Consider the following 23,010-nt stretch of genomic DNA (forward strand, 5'->3'; position numbering starts at 1 on the left):
CCTGCCTGATGCAAGACTTTTGTAAAAACTGTAAGCCTCTAACTAATCACAATAATATATTAGGAAAAATTGAGTAAAAAATGCTTAAAATGAAATAAATTAAAGTATTGTGCCTCATAATTTGCTTATTTGTATACCTCAGTTTCATTTTATTCCATGCATTTTATTTACAGTTGCCAGGCCAGTATGTTTATCTTAAATGGGGAGAAAATGTTTACTGTAGTCAGAGATGGGGCCCAAACAGATTAGGCAAAATTTTGTAAATAACACTTCTGTATCTGTATTACTTCTGAATTATTTAGTAACCTATAACTTCTGGTAATCTTGTATATTGTGTTCTATTTTTTTATATTGTATTTTATATTTGAAAGACTTCAGCCCAGTTACCTGAGGTTAAAATCTGTTTTATATCTGAAAGGAAATAAATTTGTGGGTGAGACCTTGGTACAACTCTTTATATTCTGGCAGTATGATAGATAAGATTTAAAATGTAATCTAACCCCCCTACCTTTTATCACCTGAAAGTATTTTTTTCTAAATGACACATTTATTTAAATACCCTCTTTTCACAGCCAATATCACGTTTGGAGTGTTGCTCTAAAGACTGATGTGTAAGGTTCAGTATAGGGACACAAAATTGCACATCAATTCATTAGACATTCCTATAACTTTTGAGGAGACCGGTTGTTTTAGCACCCTCTAGCTGCTTTTTCACCCTACATTTTCCTGGCTTCTTTCTATTATAGTTAACTTCTGAACATGCTTATGACAAAGTAAATTGTTATTTTAAGATTAGTGCAGGATTTCAAGCAACAGAATGTGGTGTATATTTATTAAATGGTAGCTAAACAACTCTTAATTTGTATCAAGGGTCTAAACGCACTAGATATTTTAAATATCAATTGATTCTGTACAGTTTTGTAAAGAATAAAATATGCCCACTGTTTGTAAATGTGTACTTATCTTCACAGTGTCTACTGTATACGGTTATTTATGTAGCTATAACCCATTTAAAGGTTTTAATACTACACAAATCCTAATCCCATTTCAGATTATTTATTTTTAGGTTTAGAAAGTATGCTTGTTTTTGGTAACACAAAAAAAGCCACAAAACCCCAACCTGCCAAAAATGTTCAAAGTTTTTCAAGTGCTTCCTCTACCCAGATGTGGGGGTAGTGTCCCTGGGTCCTCTTTGTGGGGAGGAAAGGGGAACATGCATCCCGCATGGCCTCGGCGTAATGTTTGGTGTTACAGTTCTGGATGAGCTCTCAACCACTCCCTCATTTATTACTCCTGGGGGAATTCTGTGCATGCGCAGATTTCATGTCCAGTGCAGAATTTTTTCCCCCCGCAAAAAAATATTCCACCCAAGAAGTGCTGCAGTTCTGCCTTTTGCCTCCCCTCTCCCCACATACATACACATACACACACACATACCCCTTATGCCTCTAATGCCACTGATGGTGCACATAATGCTTCTGGAAGAATTCTGCACAATGCAGAATTTTGCAAAAATTAACATGCAAGCAGAATTTCCTTTCCCCCACAGAAATGGGCTGCAGTGCTGCTAACTGCCACTGAACATGGCAGAGCCTAGCTTGCACACACAAGACACTGCTGGGGGGAGGGAGAGAGAACTAGAGCAGGGGTAGGCAACCTACGGCACGTGTGCCAAAGGCGGCACGTGAGCTGCTTTTCAGTGGCACTCACACTGCCCGGGTCCTGGCCACCAGTCCGGGGGGCTCTGCATTTTAAGTGAATTTTAAATGAAGCTTCTTAAACATTTTAAAACCCTTATTTACTTTACATACAACAATAGTTTAGTTATATATTATAGACTTATAGAAAGAGACCTTCTAAAAATGTTAAAATGTATTACTGGCACACGAAACCTTAAATCAGAGTGAATAAATGAAGACTCGGCATACCACTTCTGAAAGGTTGCCGACCCCTGAACTGGAGGGTTCCTGGCAGCTGCAGTTCCCAGCATGCTCTGAGGGAAGGAGAGGGCAGCATGTAGGCAACTCCATGCAAGCCTGGGATTGAGCATCAGGCTTTTTCTCCCTCTGGATCTCTGGGAGGGAGGGGGACAGGCATCTGGGCAAGGGGGGCCCCTCAGCTGGGCTCTGGGGAGGAGGTGGTTTGGGTGTATTGGCTAGGGTGACTAGATATCAAGTGTAAAAAATCGGGACAGGGTGGGGGGTAATAGGTGCCTATATAAGAAAAAGTCCCCAAAATCGGGACTGTCCCTATAAAATCAGGACATCTGGTCACCCTGGGGGGGGGGAAGGGATGCAGGTGGGCTCTGGGGGGGAGGGGTTGTGGGTGTCTTGCCCCCCAGCTGGGCTCTGCCCCTCTCCCAGAGAAACAGGAATTGGGTTGTCCTAGAGGTTTCTTTAACTCTCTACCACTGGAGAAATTTTTGTGTGTCTGTACTGTTAGACATACTTGCTGACAGGTATTTTGAAATAAATTACCAAAATAATTGAAAGGGGGGTGATTATGTAGTGTTATTTTGACAAAATTTGCAGAATTTTAAAATTGTGTGTAGAATATTTAATTTTTTGGTGCAGAATGCCCCCAGGAATAACAAAAAGCTGAGATATGCTAGCTTGATGAGGTGCACTACCCAGTGGCTGATCAGTGTGGACCTCTGGCCTGATAGGGTATGTTACTCCTCAGCTACTCCAGCCCTTCCCTTGGAACACATCAAGTCCAAAGTGTTCACCACCAGTCCCAGAGTGTCTATCAAGAGGGAGAAGGAGCAGTAGTTGGAGAGACAAGTAGAGTCAAGGGTGGATTTGTTTAAGATGGGAGAGACTAAAACATGTTTGTATGAGGGGGAGAGTCAGAGGATGGGAGTTGGCACAAGGGAGATCGGGATGGGATCACTGGGGCAAGTGGAAAGACTAGGAGGAAAGTAGACTGATACTGCTGGAGATGTGACCAGAGGGGTGGGGAAGGTCACCTCTTATTTTACAATCACTCTGGAAGACACATCATATTTGATTGTAGACAAGCGTTTGTCTACACATGGAATGGTTCTGGATTTATTCCTGAATAAATGTCTCTACACAAAATTAATCAGGAACAACTCTGTGTGTAGAAAAGCATAAGAATCAGCATCTGTTCATTTGGAGGATGAGCTGCTGCAGCTGAGGTTATAGCCTCATGTGACATACAAGTCCTCCAAAGATATTTTGAATACAGAAAAATCAGAGTTTGAGATTGCCTTGCTAGATAGCAGTGAACAGCACACATAAACTTGGTTTCTGCTCATCAGCACATCATTTAATGTGTCAGTAAATATCTGATACTTGATCAAAACATTAGATGTAAGTTTATTGTGGTTCTACTCATAACAGCAAAAGGTTTAAGTAGTGTTGTTTAATATAAGTTCATAGAAGGCTACAGCCTGTAGTAATGAATCACACATCTCCTCATCTCTGTTTTGTGTGACTGAAGAAAATAGGTTTCTGTAACGTACCACCTTGTTCCGGGGAAAGGACAACCGGGGCTGTTCTTGGGTAATTGACTGTAAGAGAAACTGCTTCACCAGGTCCATTCCACTAGACCGAGAGTCTCCTACCATCAATCCAAAGTGTTTTCCTACAGTGCTTCGGGCCATACTTAGTACCTTGTGCTGGCCATCTTGCATAAATGTCTTTTGTAATAGGGCATACAGCATAGCTTCCACAGTGCGAAGATGTAATGTTATAGGAAAGAGATTTGAATTTTGAGCAGGCAGTCCATTTTTTTCCAGAATATAAAGATCAGCTTCAGGAATCTTAGAAACTACTGAAGAAATCTAGAAGGGGGAAACAAATAAGCATGATTCATTTAAACCAGAAATCAAAGCAACAGATTTCATGGTTACTGTCTCTCAAAGATGAAGGTGGTTTTTATAAGAAACGTAACTGTCTGGTCAAAAGTGGAATGTAGTCTTCATGAGAACTTTACCCACTTTGTGGGAATTTCAATGAAAAAAGTGTCCAAATTGCACATTTTTGACAAACTCTGCTTCTGTATTACTTTGAAGATCACTTGTTTCAGCCTAAATTTAAAGAAACTGCAATTATGGTGAAAATGGGAGAAAGTTAACCAGTCCTCTAGCACACACAAATTGTACTAAGAAGGTGTCAGAGACTATAAATACTGTGGTAAAGTGGCCATTACAAGCAGCTCAGCCGTAGCATTTGTAAGTACTTTAAGGGTATGTCTACACTGCAATTAAAAACCCATGGCTGGCTCATGCCAGATGACTGGGGCATATGGGGTTCAGGATGCAGAGCTGTTTAATGGCCCACGCTCTAGGACCCTGTGTGGTGGGAGGGTCCCAGGGCTGGGGCTGCAGCATGAGTCAGAACGTCTACATCACAATTAAACAGCCCCACAGCCTGAGCCCTGTGAGCCCAAGTCACGGATGTCTACCTGCAGTGTAGAGGGAGGGAGTGGGTGCATCTTTCTTGCAGACTCTTGTACTTGCAGAGATCCAAAAAAACTGTTGGAAAGAAGCCAGCCTTCCCATTTCCATCTGCAACTCAAGTCCTGCATCCTGCACACATTGACTATAGGATACATTTTAAGGGCTACTAACCTGCTAGATTCTTTATCAAAGGTTGATTGCATAGTTACAGTTCTTCTTTACAAATGTTATAAGGGTCTGTTTTCAACTCTAAAGGATTTCTAATGAGATCAAACTAGCAAAATAAATACAGCTTAAAAGAATTGCTAAAAAGGCCCTGCCTTGGAAAATTGTCAATTTTTACATACTGTACTATGACAGCCCTAAGAATAAGCAATTTAAGATTAACAGAGCTACAAGGGGAGGAGTTGACGCTTATTAAAGTCTCAAGCATGCGCTACTTACTTCTTCCAGATATACTGCTGGAATATAGGTTCCTTTCATGAATCTACCACACTTTTCTTGTTGCCAGTCATGAACTGCTAGATTTCGATCAACATGAGCCCATGCAATTTTACGGGTGCCAAAAACAACAGACACAATGCTATCTAAAGTCTGAAAAGGAGAAAAAAAAAATTATGCATTTTTAAGATGTAAATCACTAAGTACTAAATATTATTTGATGTCTTGGGAAAAATACCACTTCTTAAAATAAATGTATTATATCTACTCATTGATGAATTATTATTAAAATTGATTTATGGGAATAACAGAAGTTTACTCTGAAAATAAGTAGTTTCTTGATAAAAATCAAATTTAAAATGTTGTATACCTCCAACCTCTCTCTCTCTATTTCAGGTTTAATAAACCTCATTGAAGGCCTGGTGTCTTGTATTTTTCTCTCTCTTCTATCTCCTTTCTCAGATGGGTTGAGGATAAAGTTACACACCTTAACAACAGTTTTATATTGAAAGAGAGGGACGTTCAATAAACTCTGCAAGTTCTGAAATGGTCCATATTTTTCCCTATGCTCAATTACATTGACAGACTTTCTTCCTTGCAATAGTTTAATGGCGGAAAGCTCTCTCTCAGATGCCGTGTTGAGCACTTGCAGGATGGCAGATTGTTGTTCAGAGGAGTACAAATTAGAGAGTGCATCTTTTGGTGTCTTGAAGGTTTGATTCATCGTTGGGGAATTGATACAGTTGTGTTGTACAGCAGATGTTGATTTTTTCTGACACCAAGAATGGTGCAGGGACTGAAGCTGACATGAACCCAAAGGGACATGAAAGAAATACCTTCCTGAAGAAAAAATGAGTTAAAACAGTGTATTCATTAACTTACTGAACACATACATCCATACTTCATTGTGAGGCGCCCACCTCACAAATTTACTTCTGTGGCATACAAAGAAAAAGTGTTGGCCAGCTTTTTAATTCCCTTTAATTAAAATTGGCATCAGAAATCTAACATTTCAAACAGGTTATAGAAAAATTCAGAGTTAGAGAAAAGGGCCACCCATCATTTTAAACTTCTGCTATTTGTGTTGGTGGTTTTTTAATTGAAATGTATTGCCACCCATTAAGTGTTCTATGACCCCACTTAAATCTAGCCCTGGTAAGTAATGACCCAAACCCATTGGATAGATGTTCAATGACCTGTGAAATTAGTGGATTGTTTCAGTCTCTTTCTTAGGGGGTAAGTATCACTTTCACAAAAGCTACCACTGTCACATTCACAACTACTACTAGCTGTTCACCAGATGCTAGCTGCAGCAGCAAGGAGCATGGAGACTGAATTACCTTCTCAGCCATAAAGGTTGCTAATCTGAACCAAGGTTGGCTTGAGGCCCATTGGAGAAGAAGCGGGGTTTGTACTGCCACTGCCTATTGCAGGCAAATGGACCACTTTAGTCCACAGGGCTGTCAAGGTAAATTCATCAAGGTATAGTGAATAAGAGCAGCAGTAGAAGAGCAGTGTCATCCATGGGCCTCGGAGGGCAAATCCCCCACCAGTCAGAGAGGCCTCCTCTACACTATGAAGCTGTCCATAAGGCATTGGAGAGGGGCGGGGGGGAGGCTTAACTCTGCGTGTTTGTTTTAGTGTTGGACCGGGTACGTGGGTGAACCTTGAAAGATCACCAGAAAGCGTTGTTTGCAGTGTAGTTGTAGCCTGAGAGTCCCAGGATATTAGAGGGGCATGGTGCAGGAGGCAATATCTGTTACTGGACCAACTTCTGTGGGTGAAAGAGATGAGCTTCCAGCTACAAGAAAGAAGAGCTCTCTGGGGCTGGCGAGCGTGTCTCTTTCATCAATCTTGTCACCCCCAAAACATGCTCGGTGCTGTCTGATCAGCCCCTAGGAAGGAGTCCAACAGGACTAGTGTGTCAGGCCAGCGCTTGACGGAGGGCAACCAAGGGCACAGATAAGGGCCAGGCAACTCCCAAGCAGCAGGTTTCTGCTGTTGCCTATCACCCATAACCAGGTACCCCCTGCTCAGCACAAAGGGGGAGACACTTCTTCCCAGGAAGACCCCCTGAGGAAACCTTCCCTCCCCCCAATTCCTCCCCCCCCCCGACAGACAGACAGATTCACTCCCCAGAATCCCTCCCCCCCCCAAAGACCGATCCCCCTTGGAATCCCTCCCTCCCCCCCAGACAGACAGACAGACCGACCCCCCTTGGAATCCCTCCCTCTCCCCCAGACAGACAGACCGACCCCCCTTGGAATCCCTCCCTCTCCCCCAGACAGACAGACCGACCCCCCTTGGAATCCCTCCCTCCCCCCCAGACAGACAGACCGACCCCCCTTGGAATCCCTCCCTCTCCCCCAGACAGACAGACCGACCCCCCTTGGAATCCCTCCCTCCCCCCCAGACAGACAGACCGACCCCCCTTGGAATCCCTCCCTCTCCCCCAGACAGACCGACCCCCCTTGGAATCCCTCCCTCTCCCCCAGACAGACAGACCGACCCCCCTTGGAATCCCTCCCTCTCCCACAGACAGACCGATCCCCCTTGGAATCCCTCCCTCTCCCACAGACAGACCGACCCCCCTTGGAATCCCCCCCATCTCTACCTCTCCGGAGGAGGCTCGGGAGCCAGGCACTGAAACTCATCCTGCCTACCCCGCCGGGCCACCCTCCCACTCCCCCGGTGCGTCAGGGCAAAAGAGGCCCCGGCCCGCACGGCTGGTAAGAAACGTTCCGGCCTCAGCCTGGGCCGGGCAGTAGAGAGATTGGGCCTGGCTCCCCACAGTGGCCTTCCCCTGTACTGCCAGCAAACGGGGGGAATAGCGCAACATAGCGGGGCGGGGCAATGCCACAACTGCCCTAGCCCCAGGGTGAGAGGCACAACGCCAGAGTTCCCAACCCCCCTAGGGTCTGATCTGTGTGTTCCACAGCCTCCAGAGCTACCAACCCCTCTAGGGTCTGATCTGTGTGACCCACAGCCCCCAGAGTTCCCAACCCCCCTAGGGTCTGATCTGTGTGACCCACAGAGTTCCCAACCCTCCTAGGGTCTGATCTGTGTGACCCACCGCCCACAGAGTTCCCAACCCCCCTAGGATCGGATCTGTGAAAGCCACAAACCCAGAGCTCACAACCCGCCAGGGTCTGATCTGTGTGAGCCACAGCCCCAGAGCCCCCAACCCTCCTAGACTCCATCTGTGAGGGCTGCCCACAGTACTGCCCCAGAGCTCTCCCCTGGCCAGCGAGGGAGGCGGCGGGGGGGGGGGGGGGCGGCAGAGAGGAGCGGGACGTTCTGCTGTAAGAGAGCAGGATAAAGGGGGGGGGGTCTGTTCTGTTCTCCCCCCCCTCCCCCGAGAATTCGCCCTGGCCAGCGTTGTTCCTCCACCAACACAACATCCCTGGCTAGGATGATTTAGTTGGGGTTGGTCCTGCTTTGAGCAGGGGATTGGACTAGAACCTCCTGAGGTCTCTTCCAACCCTTATCTGCTATGATTTTCCTGCATTGGGCTGGGGGGCTCCCCTGGGCCGTGCAGCCCCGGGCGAGAGAGAGGCAGGGGGCAGTGGTGATCTGGGGGGCTGAGGGCCGGTGGGAGGGGGAGGAAGCGCCCTGAGGGGCGGTGACCGAGCCTCCCCCACTCTCCCACCAGGGCTGGAGCACGAGTCACGTTTCCTCATTTCTAGGCTACTTCGGCTGAAGTGCAGCCGGTGCTGCTGCCGCCGGGCTAGGCTGGAGACTCGCCCTAGCAGTCTCGGGGCGGCGGCAGCGTGTGGCCATCCCCGGGCGGAGCGGCGAGGGGCAGGATGGTGGATCGGGAGTTCAACAAGACATTGCTACTAGAGCTGCTGAGAGCAGCCGGGACAGGGAACTCCCAGTGCGCAGACTGCGGGACACGCGGTAAGAGGAAATGTCCCTAGGGTGCAAGGCTACCTCGTCTCCCCACTGCCTCCTCCCAAGTCCCCTCCCCGCGGTCTCTCAGTCCCTGTCCAGATTGAATCTCCACTCCCCCAGGACACCCCTCCCTCCCTTGCCCATACCCCCACCCCCTGCTCGGGACTTCTCTCTCCATCCCCCGTACCACTCTCTCAAGATCTCTCCCCCTCTCCATTATCCAGGACTTCTTCTGTCCCTAGTCACGTCTCATCACTCAGGACCTCCCTGTCCCTCCTTAAACACTCTAGCCCCCCCCCCCCCTTCTCCTTTGGTCACCCGGGAAGTGGTGTGCATCCCCCACTCCACTCTCCCTCTTGCTATCCCAAGCAGCAGCCAAGCACTGCATTTGATTTGAATGGAGTGTGAGGCCTGGGCTACACTTAACAATTAGACCCACCTGGCTGCCTTGCTCGAGGCTGGGGAAAATGTCATGCCCTTAGCGCTGTAGTTAGGTCGACCTAACCCCCAGTGTAGAGGTGGCTAGGCAAAGCGAAGAATCGCTACATGTAGAGAGGTGAATTTACTACAGCAGAAGAAATACCCCTTCCCTTGATGTAAGAACCACCTATTGTGCTACAGTGGTGCAGCTGCAGGAGTTCTAGTGTAGATGTGCCCCGCCCTCCCCCCTGAGTTTGACTTATGCAGCACACTGAGCTCCAGTCTGCCTCTTCGCCCTGCCCATATGTACAGGTTTCCTCTCTAGCTTGTCATCCACATTTATTTTTAAAACAGATGTTTGATGGCAAAGCTGCAGAATAACGGGCCATTTTCCCTGCTTGTGTAAGCAGGTGCCATTTCATTGACTGCAATGGAGTGAGTTCCACATACACATGGGTTGGATTTGATGCAGCTTCTAGTGTGGTGTTGATTAGAACAGGGGTCAGCAACCTTTCAGAAGTGGTGTGCCGAGTCTTCATTTATTCACTCTAATTTAAGGTTTCGTGTGCCAGTAATACATTTGAACATTTTTAGGAGGTCTCTTTCTAGAAGTCTATAATATATAACTAAACTATTGTTGTATGTAAAGTAAATAAGGTTTTTAAAATGTTTAAGAAGCTTCATTTAAAATTAAATTAAAATGCAGAGCCCCCCAGGCCGGTGGCCAGGACCCGGGCAGTGTGAGTGCCACTGAAAATCAGCTCGCGTGCTGCCTTCGGCACCCGTGCCATAGGTTGCCTACCCCTGGATTAGAAGATGAACCCTGCATATGGTTGTCCCCTTCTCAGTGTTTTGCTACATGCTTTATTATATATTGCACTATTGCCTTCTTTCAATTTGTGTTTAGATCCTGAGTGGGCCTCTTACAAGCTTGGAATATTCATTTGTTTGAATTGCTCCGGGATTCATCGCAACCTTCCTGAAGTCAGCAGGGTCAAATCCATCCGCCTTGACTTCTGGGAGAATGATCTAGTAGAGGTACAGATGGAGAAAGCAAGAATTCACGCCCACTCTGCTGTATTTCAGCACAGCCTTTTCTGTCCCGTGTTCCAAAATAGCCTGGTCAGATTAACAAAAACCACATGGAGCCAAATTAATCCCTGCTGGTAAATCTGGGCTGCCTCTGCCCACAAGTCAAATCAAAGCACGCTAATAGGTGGTTGTGCCTCTAAAGTATTATGATGTATTATTTATATAGCCCCATAAGTGCACATTGTGTTTTATAGGCACACAATGATTTTCACATATATAGTGTCTTCTATCTGAGCATCCCGATGCCCTTTTCAAACATTAATTCAGCCTCCCAACTCCCTGTGGAGAGGTGTATGTATAGAGGAGATTATAAATGACTAGAGACAAACACATACTGGCATGGGGAGGCTGGCAAAATGCACAATCTGAGCAGAGCACAATGCTGCATTTGATCCTAGTTTCATTCCATGTTCATGTCACAGTATTGATTTTTCTGGTTGCCAGTCAGATAACTGAAATGTCTTTTGTTTTGCAGTTTATGAAGACGCATGGGAATCTCTGGGCCAAGGCTAAATATGAGGCAAAAGTCCCACCTTTCTATTACATCCCCCATTCCAAGGACTGCCTGTAAGCTGCTATCTTATTCAGTGCTGCAAACCTTTGCAAGTCAGTAACTGTTGCTTCCCCCCATAAATGTGTCTTCACGAACAATTCCCAATAGCATGTTCGGTAATCTGAATGAATGTCAGGTCATGCTGGGCTGCAGTGGAAAGAATCATGTATCTTGGCCATACCTTGTATGTCATTAAGTGACTTATGTTTTTATCTTCTTGTTTCCAATAGCATGTGAGCCATGAATTCAGTTTGAGGGCTGTAGTTGTAAACTTTTTTTCTCTGAGAGGTGGTTTAATGGCTTAAACATTAGGATTTCTGGTGTCTAGGAGCCTAACAACCACAGGTTCAATCCCCATTAGTGTCAATTTGTACCTTGAAGGTTGTTAAACCGGTACAGTAGTTCCATGCATTTGTGTGGAGGAGGTTTAACAGAGATGGGGAGCAGTCCTGGAGTTTGGATGTTAAAACAAAGGTTAGACTAGATGATCATGGAGGTCAGACTAGATGATCATAATGGTCCCTTCTGACCTTAAAGTCTATGAGTCTATGAGTTATAGGTTTTGGGGATACCAGTTTGGCTCTCATAGAATATCAGGGTTGGAAGGGACCTCAGGAGGTTCTAGTCCAACCCCCTGCTCAAAGCAGGACCAACCCCAACTAAATCATCTCAGCCAGGGCTTTGTCAAGCCTGACCTTAAAAACCTCTATAATAGAGAGAGGCCTGGACCGTGAATTCTAGACCTGGCGCTAAAGCTCAGGAGGGTTGGATGTGATGTTCCCGTCTTTAGGATTAGGCCTGTTCTAAATATTATTGATTAACTCAGCAACTTTGTAAAAGCGTGACTAAGTTTCCATGTGCACGCCATTGGCTTGAGACCCAATTCTGCTCCAGTAGAGTCACTGGGGCACAGATCCTCAAAGATATTTAAATGCCTAATGTCCATTGAAATCAATGGGAATTAGGTGCCTAAATACCTTTAGGGATCTGGGTCTGAGAGTTTTGACATTGTCTTCAGTGTAGCAGGAGCAGGTCCTTGATTAGCAGAGTCAGAACTCCTGGGTTCTGTCACTGACTCTGACATTAATCTTGGCTAGGGTGACCAGACAGCAAGTGTGAAAAATCGGGACGGGGTGGGGGGTAATAGATGCCTATATAAGACAAAGCCCCAAATATCGGGACTGTCCCTATAAAATCGGGACATCTGGTCACCCTAATCTTGGCTAAGCAATTAGGGCCTTGACCTGGTTCTCAGGCCATGTTCAGAATGAGCAGGAAGTCAGCACCGAGATGTCACCTGAGGTTTTAAGAAGATGCAAAAGGCTGGAATAGAAGGTTAAAGGAACTAAAGTAGGAAAGAGAGGATTAAATGAGAGGTCTGTTGGGATCTGCTCTCTAGTTGGACTCCCCCTCATTCTCAGGCCTGTCTGTGCTGTAGAATTATAGGAGTTCCCCTGCTTTCCCGATCTCCCTCCTGGGCTTCACTCTTAATCCCAGCCCTGTGTTCCAGCATAACAGGAGTTCCCCTAGATAATACTTAGTCCTGCTATGAGTGCAGGGGACTGGACTAGACCTCTCGAGGTCCCGTCCAGTCCTACAATTTTATGATTCTTTCCTCTACCCCCTCACTCTGCTCCACTTCCTATTTCAAGCCTGCCTTGTTACGTGAATTCCCCCAGTTTAAGGATTGGTCCCAGGCTATAGAGGAGAGCCCAAGGTTGTGAGAACAGAAAGTGGGGAGTTGGTTTTTCCAGCGATAGGATCGATCAGAGAAAACTCCCCACTCTCCCTGTGTTACTCTAGGCTTGGCTGCCTGTGATTTAGCTCCAGCGTGTCCCAGAGCATTTTCCAGTTCTAAGTCCCAGATGTTTTCAACAATTCACAGTGACTTATTACTGCTATTATTATTTGGGTCACAGTAGCACCTAGAGGTCACAGCCCCATTGTGCTAAGCAGGATGTAACAGGATGATCCTTGCCCCAAAGAGCTTGCAATCTAAGGATCAGAGCCTCTTCTGCCGCGAATCAGTGGGGCTCTGTCAATTTACATTGCCTTCGCCTCAAGCCCAAAGATTCGTCGTACAAGGCATTGCTCACAAACATCCCAGCATCCGAGATGGGAACAGGTCATCCAGCTTTAGGTTGCATGGTGCAGGCAGGGAATCTGCAAATTCCTCTGTGTTGAACCCTCCCAGGAGCAGTGGTTTCTGACTGGGATCCGAATGCGCCCCAAACTCCATTTTGCAGCATCTCTCTGGTGTATCTGAGAGCTAGGAAAGCTGGGCTAGTTCTTTGGGTGGTTTTCATTTCCTCCCGTTCGCCGCTTATATTTCCGCCTCCCCACAAAAACACACGTGTTAATTACTCTGCCCTTTAGGGAGCAAGATTCTTCTTGCAGCTTGCCTGGAAACTGCAGCCAGAGAAATAACATGAGCGTGATTTTAGTTCTGCTGCCAGCACATAGCCATTCCTACCAGCCTGTGTTACCTAGGCAAACGGTTACTAAATGTTTTGCCCACCTTCCCAGTTATATTTTCTTGCTGGCCTCAGTTGCTCTCCTTGGAGTCAGGGGAATTAGAGTGAGTTTGCACCACGCAGAAGCTGTCTATTTCTATGTGTCAGGAAGTATTGGTTGGCCTCATTCTGTACGTCGCTGGAAAGGGCTGTGCAACGTCAGTGAAAGGAAACATAGGTTGATCCAACTAACCCGTCTTTCCTCTCTTCAGGGTTTTAAAAGAACAATGGATCAGAGCTAAATACGAGCGGGAAGCGTTTGTTGCCACCAGTGTCTGCCATGAAACAGGTTCCTCAGGTGATTGTCTGTGGAGGGTTTTTAGTCTGGTGAGGCCCAAGTCCCAAGAACTGGAACCCTGTGTGTGTCAGCCTGATGCCAAGGAGTAGCTGGAGCGACTTTGTTTTCAGTCAGCTGCGAAACCCTCGTCCTGTTTGATCTGTCTGAGTGGCCAGCCCAAATCCTCTCACCTGGGAGGCCCAGCTTCTGAGGGTGGGCATCTGAATAAGAAATCCCACATGGGGACACTCAGATTGGCCTTTAGGCAACTAAAACGGTCATTTTCTCACCTCAAGTCCAATGTGAGCACCCAGGTGCCTGGTTTAGGGAGGCAACATGGGCCGTTGTTGGAGCAGCGGGGTTGGGAGACCTGGTTCTATTCCCAGCTCTCCGGCTGACTCTATGACCTCGGACAAGTCATTGCAGGGTATGTCTAGACTGCAATTAAACACCCCTGGCTGCCCTGGCTCGGCGTGGGCTGCAGGACTGTAAAAGTGCAATGTAGACAGTTGGGCTGGAGCCTGCGCTCTGGGAGAAGGGGCCCAGAGCGCAGGCTCCAGCATGAGCCCCAACGTCTATCCCTCAGTTTTACAGCCCGAGTCATCTGACAGAGGCCAGCCATGGGTGTTTAACTGCAGTCTAGACATTCCCTTCGGGCCTGATCTTCAGAGAAGCTTAGCCCCTGCAGGTACTGTTAACTTCAACTGGAGTTATAATTGTCAGCCCATATCATATAAGCTGCTTGTATTTGTTTAGCAGTTACCCTCACCACGGGAATACAGAGCAACACCACTAGGGTTAGAAGGAAGCACACTTTTCGTTCGGAGAAAATCCGGTCCTGATCTTTGCTCTACCCGGGAGATTGTGAATTGTAACAGAGAACAGTAGGAGAGCTATAGCCTGTGCTTCCTCGTGAGGCTCCCAAAGGCTTTCCAAACAGTCAGTCATTCTCCCCACCACTCTGTGAGGCATCCAGATTTCCCATTGTACAGGTGGGGAAACTGAGGCACAGAATGATTAACTGACTTCGATCCTGCAAAAGAAGTAACAGGACTAAGATCTAGGAGTCCAGACTTCCAAGTCCTTGCTCTAACCACTCCACTCCAGTGTCTAATATTCCTCCTATAGAAAGGAGCTTTTCAGTCCAGGGAGGGTTATGAAGAGAGAACATTAAAATGATGGAAGCATGTCATCAGTGTTAGTTAGATGGCAGGAGTGCCCAAAACGTGCTAGGCTCAGCCTGGACCTGAGGAATTCTCACCGACCTCCAGGAGGTTCACCCCGTCCCGGGAGACATCCAGTGCCTCTCAGGATTGGGTCCCGGCGTCAGGCTGAAGGAAAGATGGTTGTTCTCCACTGCTCCGTAGTTCCAAGGCGAAATGAGTGCCTAGAAATCCACTTAGACAAACTGCCCGGCTCGTGTGCTGCCCTGGCTCTAGCTCTGAGGCGCCCTTGCTCTTGTTAGCGTCTGCAGGCAGCCGTGAAGGATTTCTGTGGAAGCGCGGGCGGGACAGCAGGCAGTTCCTGAAGAGGCAGTTCCTCTTGTCGGCAAGGGAAGGTGTGCTGAAGTACTACACCAAAGAGGTGAGTGCCCCAGCCGGCGACCGGTCAGTGTCCAGTCTGACCAGTGCACCATCACTGTCCCCATAGGCACAACTACTGAACATTTTGCTGCTTTCTAGACTTTGCTGCCAGGCCCAACCCTGCATTTGAAGGGGGGGTTGGGGACCCTGTGCCAGGTAACATCTGTGATGTCTGATTCAGCTCCCTTCCTACGTGGGAGCACCTGGCCCTTCTCCCCACCTCCTCTGGCCCCCCGGCAGCCTCATCCCCGTCTCTTTGGTGAACCAGGGGAAAGAGAGTTGAGCAGTTGAGCAGGAGGAGGAAGAAGGGTTCTGCTGTCAGGAGTCACCTCTGGTTTTACCAGCAGAGCTCTCTCGATGCACATGCATAGGACCCTGCACTCCACCTCGTCCCTCCCGCATCACGCATGTCTACCATCTATGGCAACCTGTAATTTATGGTTCTCTAGACAATCAGACTGGAGAGACTGGAGTTGCACAGCATCGTTTCTCAAAGAAAAAGTCATTCTTTAGAGTAAAATGTGGTTTATACGTGACGCGGGTAATCAAGGCATCAGGCTTCTTCAGTTAGTGCTGGGTGGTCAGTTCAGTGCCCTTGCCAGCATCAGACATTGCAGCTCCACAGGGGCCTATTGGTCATTTGTCTCCATAGTTCTTGATTAGCCTCTGTAAGGTCACTGCTGCCCCGGTGACATTTTCCATTCCACAGTCTAAAGGGCCGAAAGCTGTGATCAGCGTAAAGGATCTGAACGCAATGTTCCAGATGGAGAAAATCAGAAACCCTCATGGGCTGCAGATCACCTACAGCAAAGAAGGTCAGACAAGGAACCTCTTTGTCTATCATGAAAGTGGAAAGGTAAATACCACATTGATTTTGTAATTAATAAGGTAGACTCTTGAACACTGAGTCTGTAACATGGAAGATGTCTCTGCATCTCTCTCTTTCAATCTCAGCTGAAATCACAAGAGATTTGCAGACTATAGTTGCAGAATTCTACAGTATTATGAGCTACAAGTACCCGTTAATATCTGTCTCCTGCTGCTCTGTAACGGATAGGGTTGCCAGGTGTCTGATTTTCGACCGGAACGCACTGCTGACCGGGCCGTTAAAAGTCTGGTCAGCAGTGCTGCAGGTCTAAAGCAGGCTAGTCTCTACCTGTCCTGATACTGTACTGTGCCCTGGAAGCAGCCAGCAGGTCTGGCTCCGCACGCTGCCCCTGCCCCGAGCACTGGCTCTGCACTCCCATTGGCCAGGAATCGCAGCCAATGGGAGCTGGGGGGGTGCCTGCGGGTGAGAGCAGTGCTTGGAGCCTCCTGGCCCCCCGCCTAGGAGCCGGACCAGCTGGCCCCTTCCGAGGCGCAGTGCAGAGCCAGGACAGGTAAGGAGCCTGCCTTAGCCCAGCTGCGCCACTGACTGGGAGCCTTCCAAGGCAAGCCTGTGCCCCAACCCCAAGCCCCAACTCCCTGCCCCAGCCCTGAGCCCCCCCAAACCCAGAGCCCCCTCCTGCACCCCAAACCCCTCATCCCCAGCCCCACCCCAGAGCCCATACCCCCTCCCATACCCAAACCCCTCAACCTGCAGCCCCCTCCTGCACTCCAAATCCCTCAGCCCCACCCCCCAGCATGGAGGCTTCCTGCACCCCAAACCCCTCATCCCCAGCCCCACCCCTGAGCCCACACCCCCAGACAGAGCTCTCACCCCTTCCACACCCCAACTCCCTGTCCCAGCCCGGAGCCCCCTCCCGCACGCTGAACCCCTCATTTCTGGCCCCACCCTGGAGCCTCCCTCCCCAGTTAGAGCCTTCACCCCCTCCCGCACCTCAACCCCCTCGCCCAGCCCAGTGAAAGTGAGTGAGGGTGGGGGAGAGCGAGCCATCGAGGGAGGGGCCTTGGGGAAGGGGCGGGGCTAGGGTGTTCGGTTTTGTGCAATTAGAAAGTTGGCAACCCTAGTAAGGGCCTGGCCCTGCAAAGACTTACACGTGCTTACTTCATGTGCTGTGATTAGTGTCAATGGGTCGACTTGCTGTCCCAAAAGTTAAGCACGTGCATGAGTCTTTACAGGATTGGGACCTAACTTTGTATAATTGACTTATACAATTCTGCAATTATATTCAAGGAAGTGTTGTGATGGTCTCTATTTTATACAGTGTTTTTCATGAGTATCGGCATGTTGTACATTTTAATTCTCTCCAAAACAACTCTCAGTCTTAGATCAAATCTACAGAGGTTTTTCTGATTTTCTCAGAAGCATGATTGTTCCTCAAGCCAGGTACTCACACCCAAGACAAATCCAAATTCAAAAGGTTTTAAGCAAGTGCTCATCGAATCAATTAAAAATTATTCCCACAGTCTCTGTGAGTTAGAGTCTAATCAGTATCCCAATAGGAATGTTCCCATTATACCTAGAACCTTCTTGAAAGGGCATTTTCTAAATTATTCTTGATGTTTGATGTCTTAATATCTGGGATGTCTTGGAAACACATAGAGAACAGGCCACGACGCCTGATCCCAGTACAGGTGTTGCTGTAACAGTGACTAAAATAGCATTGTTCTCAAATTTATTATAAACACCTGCCAGGGATGGTCTAGGTAATACTTAGTCCAGCCTCAGTGCAGGGACTAGATTAGATGACTTATCGAGGTCCCTTCCAGTCCTATGTTCCTATGGTTCTATGATTATGAATAGTGATAATTAATATACCTTATATTTGTAATGTGTTAATGTGATTCATTCATCCCAAACATGAACCACAGGCAACGTGTGCTACTTCCCATTAATGGCAGTCGACGCTGGTCTTTTCTAGGAAATGTCTTTCTAAGAACTGGAAGGCAGGACTCCTGGGTTCTCTTCTCAGCTCTGCCACTGACTTACTATGTGACCTTGGGCGAGTCACCCTCTCTGCGCCTCAGTTTCCCCGAGGTGCTGCTGGAAGAAACAATAAATGTTTGCAGACCCTTTGGGTGACTGGTGCTATAGAGAGGCAGCAGCATTATCCCACCACATTATTCCTGTCATTACATCTGTATTTACCGTCTCCCCTAGGAAATTGTTGACTGGTTCAATGCCATTCGGGCAGCGCGTTTCCATTACCTTAGAACCGCCTTCCCCACCGCTCCTGAGGCCGAGGTGAGAACTGAAGGTGCTTTAAGCGTGAAAAAGCATCATCTTCCTTTCTGTGCTTGTGCCCTCTTCAATAGGAGCACGGCGTTGGGAATTCCTCCTGCATTCATTTTCCCTTCTTGCGGGGTGGGAGGGACCACAATGATGGGCTTTGATAGAGACTCATATGGCACCTAATTTCCAGCCTACATCAGCCTCGCCACCAAACTTCCGCCTGCAAGATCTGCATGTGGAAGCAATGTCATGTGGGAAGCTGGCCCTGATGCACGCAGACTGGGTACTTAGATATCGAAGTACCTGATGGGCATGGGCAAAAATTCCTCTGTGTGGGAATTGTAACTTTTGTGTATAAACAGCTGCCGACCAAACACATATAGAGGCCATTTTGTAGAGTGTAGTTCTGTAATGCTTGTTTAGATAAGACCTATTGGGAGACCATACATCTGTTTTCTCCATGGCACCATATGTTCTTAGGATCTTTCAACCTGAACTGCTGGGGATTCTCTTTTTTGGGATTCATTTGCTATAAATAAAATAAATAGAGGGAAGTCAGGTTTAATGGCAAGCACCAGGGACTGGAAGCCAGGACTTCTGGGTTCTGTTCTTAGCTTTGCTGCTTACTCAGCTGAGTCAGTTCATCTCTCCATGCCCCAATTTACCCATCTAGTAATAATGACCAACCTGAAGGGGGGTCTTGTGAAGCATCATTCAATGATTTCTTTAAAGGAACTTTCAGACGCTGTGTAAGGGCAAAATATCATCCTTTCTCAAACTGACCAGATGTCTCTTTCTAAGCTTCTCTAGCCCATAATGGGGAATTAATGGCTTGACTGAATTTTTGTTTCTCCATTAGCCATTTTCTTTCTGTCCATGTGCTGTGACCCTCACGCTCCATGTTATATTTGTCAGTCACTTACAGTCTGACTTTCCATGCATCCCATCAGGCCCTCTCATCCTCTCTCTCCAGTGCTGCCAATGGCTAGTTACTCTCAATCTTCTGGCACCTAGGCTAGACTCCATTAACCCCTTCATATCCCTGTAGATGCTAGCACTGGTCCTTTCCTAGTGGAGTATTCCATGGTCAGCCATACACAGAAGTGTAGTACTGAATGTTACTCCCGTAAGCAGAAAGACACCCTGTGGAGTCTGCCAATCAATCGGGCAGCTTCCAGGTTATTTCTGCATTTTAGTTGGTGTTTCTCCTTTCCATTGACATGACAGAGAGAGAGAGAGAGAGTGAGTGTGTGTGTGTGTGTTTTTCTTCTGTCCCCAACGTGATCAGGCATAGGTAGGGTTAGCGTCTCCACTTCCAATATAACCAGACAACAGCTCATTTAGTACCGGTTAGCAGGTAAGCTTTGGTAGGGAGTGCTCAGGACAACGTAGAAAGGGGGAACATGCTGTATACATACAGTATACAAAGGTAGATCAAGCGTGGGATCTAAAATATGGTCTCCATTTAAAATGTGACCCTTAACAGAATGAACATATGTTCCTTCCCTTTATTAAGTAGACAGACAGATAAACAAGCAAAACCCTGCTGATTGTTTGCTTTGACAAATTAGACCAGAACGCTGGGTGTGACTGAGCTGGTAACCAATGTCTCTTGTGTTCTTCTAGCTCATACCCAGGATTACAAGGAATTATTTCAAAGAAGGCTATATGGAGAAAACAGGGCCAAAGGTAGTTCCACTTGAATTTCATACCTAGCTAAGCACCATTTAAATGCTTGGCACTAGCCAAACATGACTCTTCCCCTGAAGTAGTATGTTTGCTAATACTGCCATGATTATGATGAAGCAGTTTGCTAGGAGTCATGTTTAAGTGAGCCCCAGTTAAATGAAATAGACCAAGGGTGGCCAAACTGTGGCTCGTGAACCACATGCAACTCTTTTACCATTAAAGTGCAGCTCGCGGAGACCCCCACCCCATTCTCCACCTACCAGACTGGGGCGGGGGGAAAGCTCAGGACCTCTGCCGTGCAGCAGGGGGGTGCAGTGGGGGCTTCTGCCCAGCATGGAAGGGGGTCTCGGGGCTTCTGCACAGCGGGGGTGGGGGTGTCTTGGAGCTTCAGCCCTGCAGGGCGCACCTGCCAGGGCTTGGGGCTTCAGCCCTGCTCCTGCTGAAGCCCTGAACCCTGGCAGGTGCCTGAAGCCCCAACCCCCGGCTCCCAGCAGGTGATCCCTGGCTCTCGAACTTCTGAAGATTGTCGTATGTGGCTTGGAGGGCCAGTAGGTTTGGCCACCCCTGGAATAGACTGTATTTCAGTTTATAAAGTGTTTTGGGATCCTGTTTTATTTCTGCATGAAGATAACTTTGAGGGTTCCTTCTACGGTGTGACAAACTAAAAGTGTGATGAAATGATTGGGGCCAGTATTTCTGGAATTGCAAAGTTATATTATTTATCACAAGGAGGTGGCTGTATCATGAGCTTCTTTGTTAACTGCAGGTCTGTAACACCATATAACACCCAGTATAGCAGAAGCATTACAATGCTGATCAGCCTAATGCAATCCTCTGCCCTTATCTGTTCTCCTCCTGTATGGAGGCCCATAGTCCTAGCCCACTGGTTCAGTAAGTGGAATGGGGGAATTCAGTTTTCTTTGCTGGAATCACGACCAGGGGTCAGATTGGAAACCAAGTGGTGAGGCTCTGTTGCTTCTCTGACATTCCCTAGTTCCCCCCCCACACACTCAGGCTTCATCCTGAGTCCGTGCTACTGCTTAAAGGATCAGCAGTGACGCACATAATGCTGGTCTGAAAGTAGCGTTTGTTAGGCTGCTTCAGGGTAAACAGGAGTTGTTTCAGTATGTCTGCCTGCAGGTAGCACCATGGCACCTGGCCTTGGAAGGCTCCCAACCAGGAGGGCTAGAGACACTTGTTTTTTTAATGAAAGTCTAAATTCTGCGGAAGCAGCAGCAAGCCCCAGAGAAGGGCCTGCCTAGCTCAGCGCAGAGGAGCGAGCGGCTCAGTTCCATTTCTGCCTACGCTGAAGATTATACGTTGGTAACGAATGTACATAAGTCACTCGTGTTAACATTGAGGGGGAAGGGAAGTGAGGCTCAATGGTGAACCACAGAACTGCGGAACTGAAACTGAGCCAATGCACAGCGTTAGCAGGATACCAGAGGCCTGCCATGAGTTGGCAGAACCCCTGGTCCTGGGAGCCGATCATTAAAGAGCTGCTTCTCTCTCTGTAGCACAAGGAGGCCTTTAAGAAGCGCTGGTTCAGCCTGGACTCCCAGGAGAGGAACCTGCTCTACTTTAAAGACCCGTTGGTAAGAGGACCCCTCATTCTGTAAGCGGAGCCCCTTCGCAGAGGGAAGGGATGGGGCTGTTTCTGTCCCACCCACCCTCCGGTGACAGCACCCATTTGGGCCCCGTAGCGAGTGGCTGGATTTTCAAGAGAGCTGTGCACGTTGGGAGCAGAGCACGTGGAGATCTGGCCTTGAGCTCTTTTGAAAGCTTGGCTGTGCCCACCTCCCTGCCCCTGGGTAGCAGCTGTCTAGGGTACTTAGGGTAAGATGAACAATAAGGCAGAGCCTGGAATGGACCCCAGCGCTGTGCTTTCCCAGTGCTGTGTTTTAAACACAGGACATCCTCCCTGTGGTCTTGGTATGACCAAGCGTGCCCCCGCCAGCTCCAAAATCTGCAGTTCCCTATTTTGAGAATGCTTTTGGGTTTATAAATCTCAGGGATTTTCCCTGACCCCTGGGTCCACCTACACTGGGTCCAGGGCAATTTCCCCTCCATATGGAACCTATTGCTCCTGCCTTTCCGATGACAGCATGGTGCCACCCCTGAGCAGCAATGAACCCCTGTAATATGGTCCGTGATTGTCCTGCTTTCTCCTACCTAGGATGCCTTTGAACTGGGCCGAGTTTTTATTGGAAGCAAAGAGCAGGGATATGAGGTCCAGGCTGGCTTGCCCAGAGAAGTCAGGGGGAAGAGGTGGAAAGCTGGGCTCACCATAGTCACGCCACATAGGAAGTTTGTGTTTGTGTGTGAAAATGACAGGGAGCAGAAGGAGTGGATAGCGGCTTTGAATGAAGTCCTCTCCCAGCCTGTGACAGCCTAGGACTAGTGGTGAGTTCTAGAAAACTGGACTTTCTGTGCCTGGTTCATCATTGCTCTGTGGCCCCTTTATGCCAGCTAGGCTGGTGCTAGGGTCCCCTCAGCGAATATCCCTGGTGGTAGGGCTGCTTTGCCCAAGCGCAGCAGCCATGGGCAGAGCAGAGAAGAGTGTGGGTGGTACCGGGCATGGCCAAGAGGGACCTGTGCCCCAGCAGAACCCCACTGGGGTCCCTGCAACTACTTAGGGAAGCTCTAGACTGAATTGGGGCTGCACTGGTCTCCAGATCTCCTGAATAGAGGGGGCACAAGCTGCTTCTGCACTGGCAACTGTGACAGTGTAGGGATCAATCTGCCCCCTGTCGCTTCATGACCAGTGGGACAACGTCAGCTTAAAAATCATGGCCAAACAAGGGATTTACTTAGGAGCATTTCTATGGCTGTCCTCACCAGAGCCTCTGAGAGCTTCACAGACACTACTGAACCTGGTCCCCTGGCGCTGGCCCAGCCGCTGGGGCAGGCAGGGTTCCTGTTTCTTGGAAGCTCTGTGATGGTTCGGTCTGATGACTCACATCACCATAACTCTCAAGCTGCAGAGAAGCACTGTATTGGCGGGGTG

General features: G+C 48.1%; 2 protein-coding genes across 2 annotated transcripts; one reads left to right on the forward strand and one right to left on the reverse strand.

Annotated features, from left to right (window-relative positions):
• Positions 1-3,317: 3,317 nt before the first annotated feature.
• TEFM (transcription elongation factor, mitochondrial) lies at positions 3,318-7,571 on the reverse strand. The gene is made up of 4 exons (XM_065415765.1): positions 7,482-7,571; positions 5,238-5,707; positions 4,871-5,020; positions 3,318-3,808 (listed from the first exon to the last, which is right to left on the reverse strand). The coding sequence occupies exons 1-4, from the start codon at positions 7,519-7,521 to the stop codon at positions 3,374-3,376; spliced, it is 1,095 nt and encodes a 364-aa protein (XP_065271837.1). The 5' UTR covers positions 7,522-7,571; the 3' UTR covers positions 3,318-3,373.
• A 1,102-nt stretch (positions 7,572-8,673) lies between these two features.
• Positions 8,674-22,398, forward strand: ADAP2 (ArfGAP with dual PH domains 2). Its single transcript, XM_065415744.1, has 10 exons — positions 8,674-8,767; positions 10,089-10,219; positions 10,749-10,840; positions 13,552-13,637; positions 15,082-15,200; positions 15,909-16,055; positions 18,243-18,326; positions 19,941-20,003; positions 21,521-21,598; positions 22,180-22,398. Exons 1-10 carry the CDS (start codon positions 8,674-8,676, stop codon positions 22,396-22,398), a joined length of 1,113 nt encoding a protein of 370 aa, XP_065271816.1.
• The last annotated feature ends 612 nt before the right edge of the window (positions 22,399-23,010 follow it).

The sequence above is a fragment of the Emys orbicularis genome, chromosome 13 (assembly GCF_028017835.1).
Source record: "Emys orbicularis isolate rEmyOrb1 chromosome 13, rEmyOrb1.hap1, whole genome shotgun sequence".
Taxonomy (NCBI): domain Eukaryota; kingdom Metazoa; phylum Chordata; order Testudines; family Emydidae; genus Emys; species Emys orbicularis.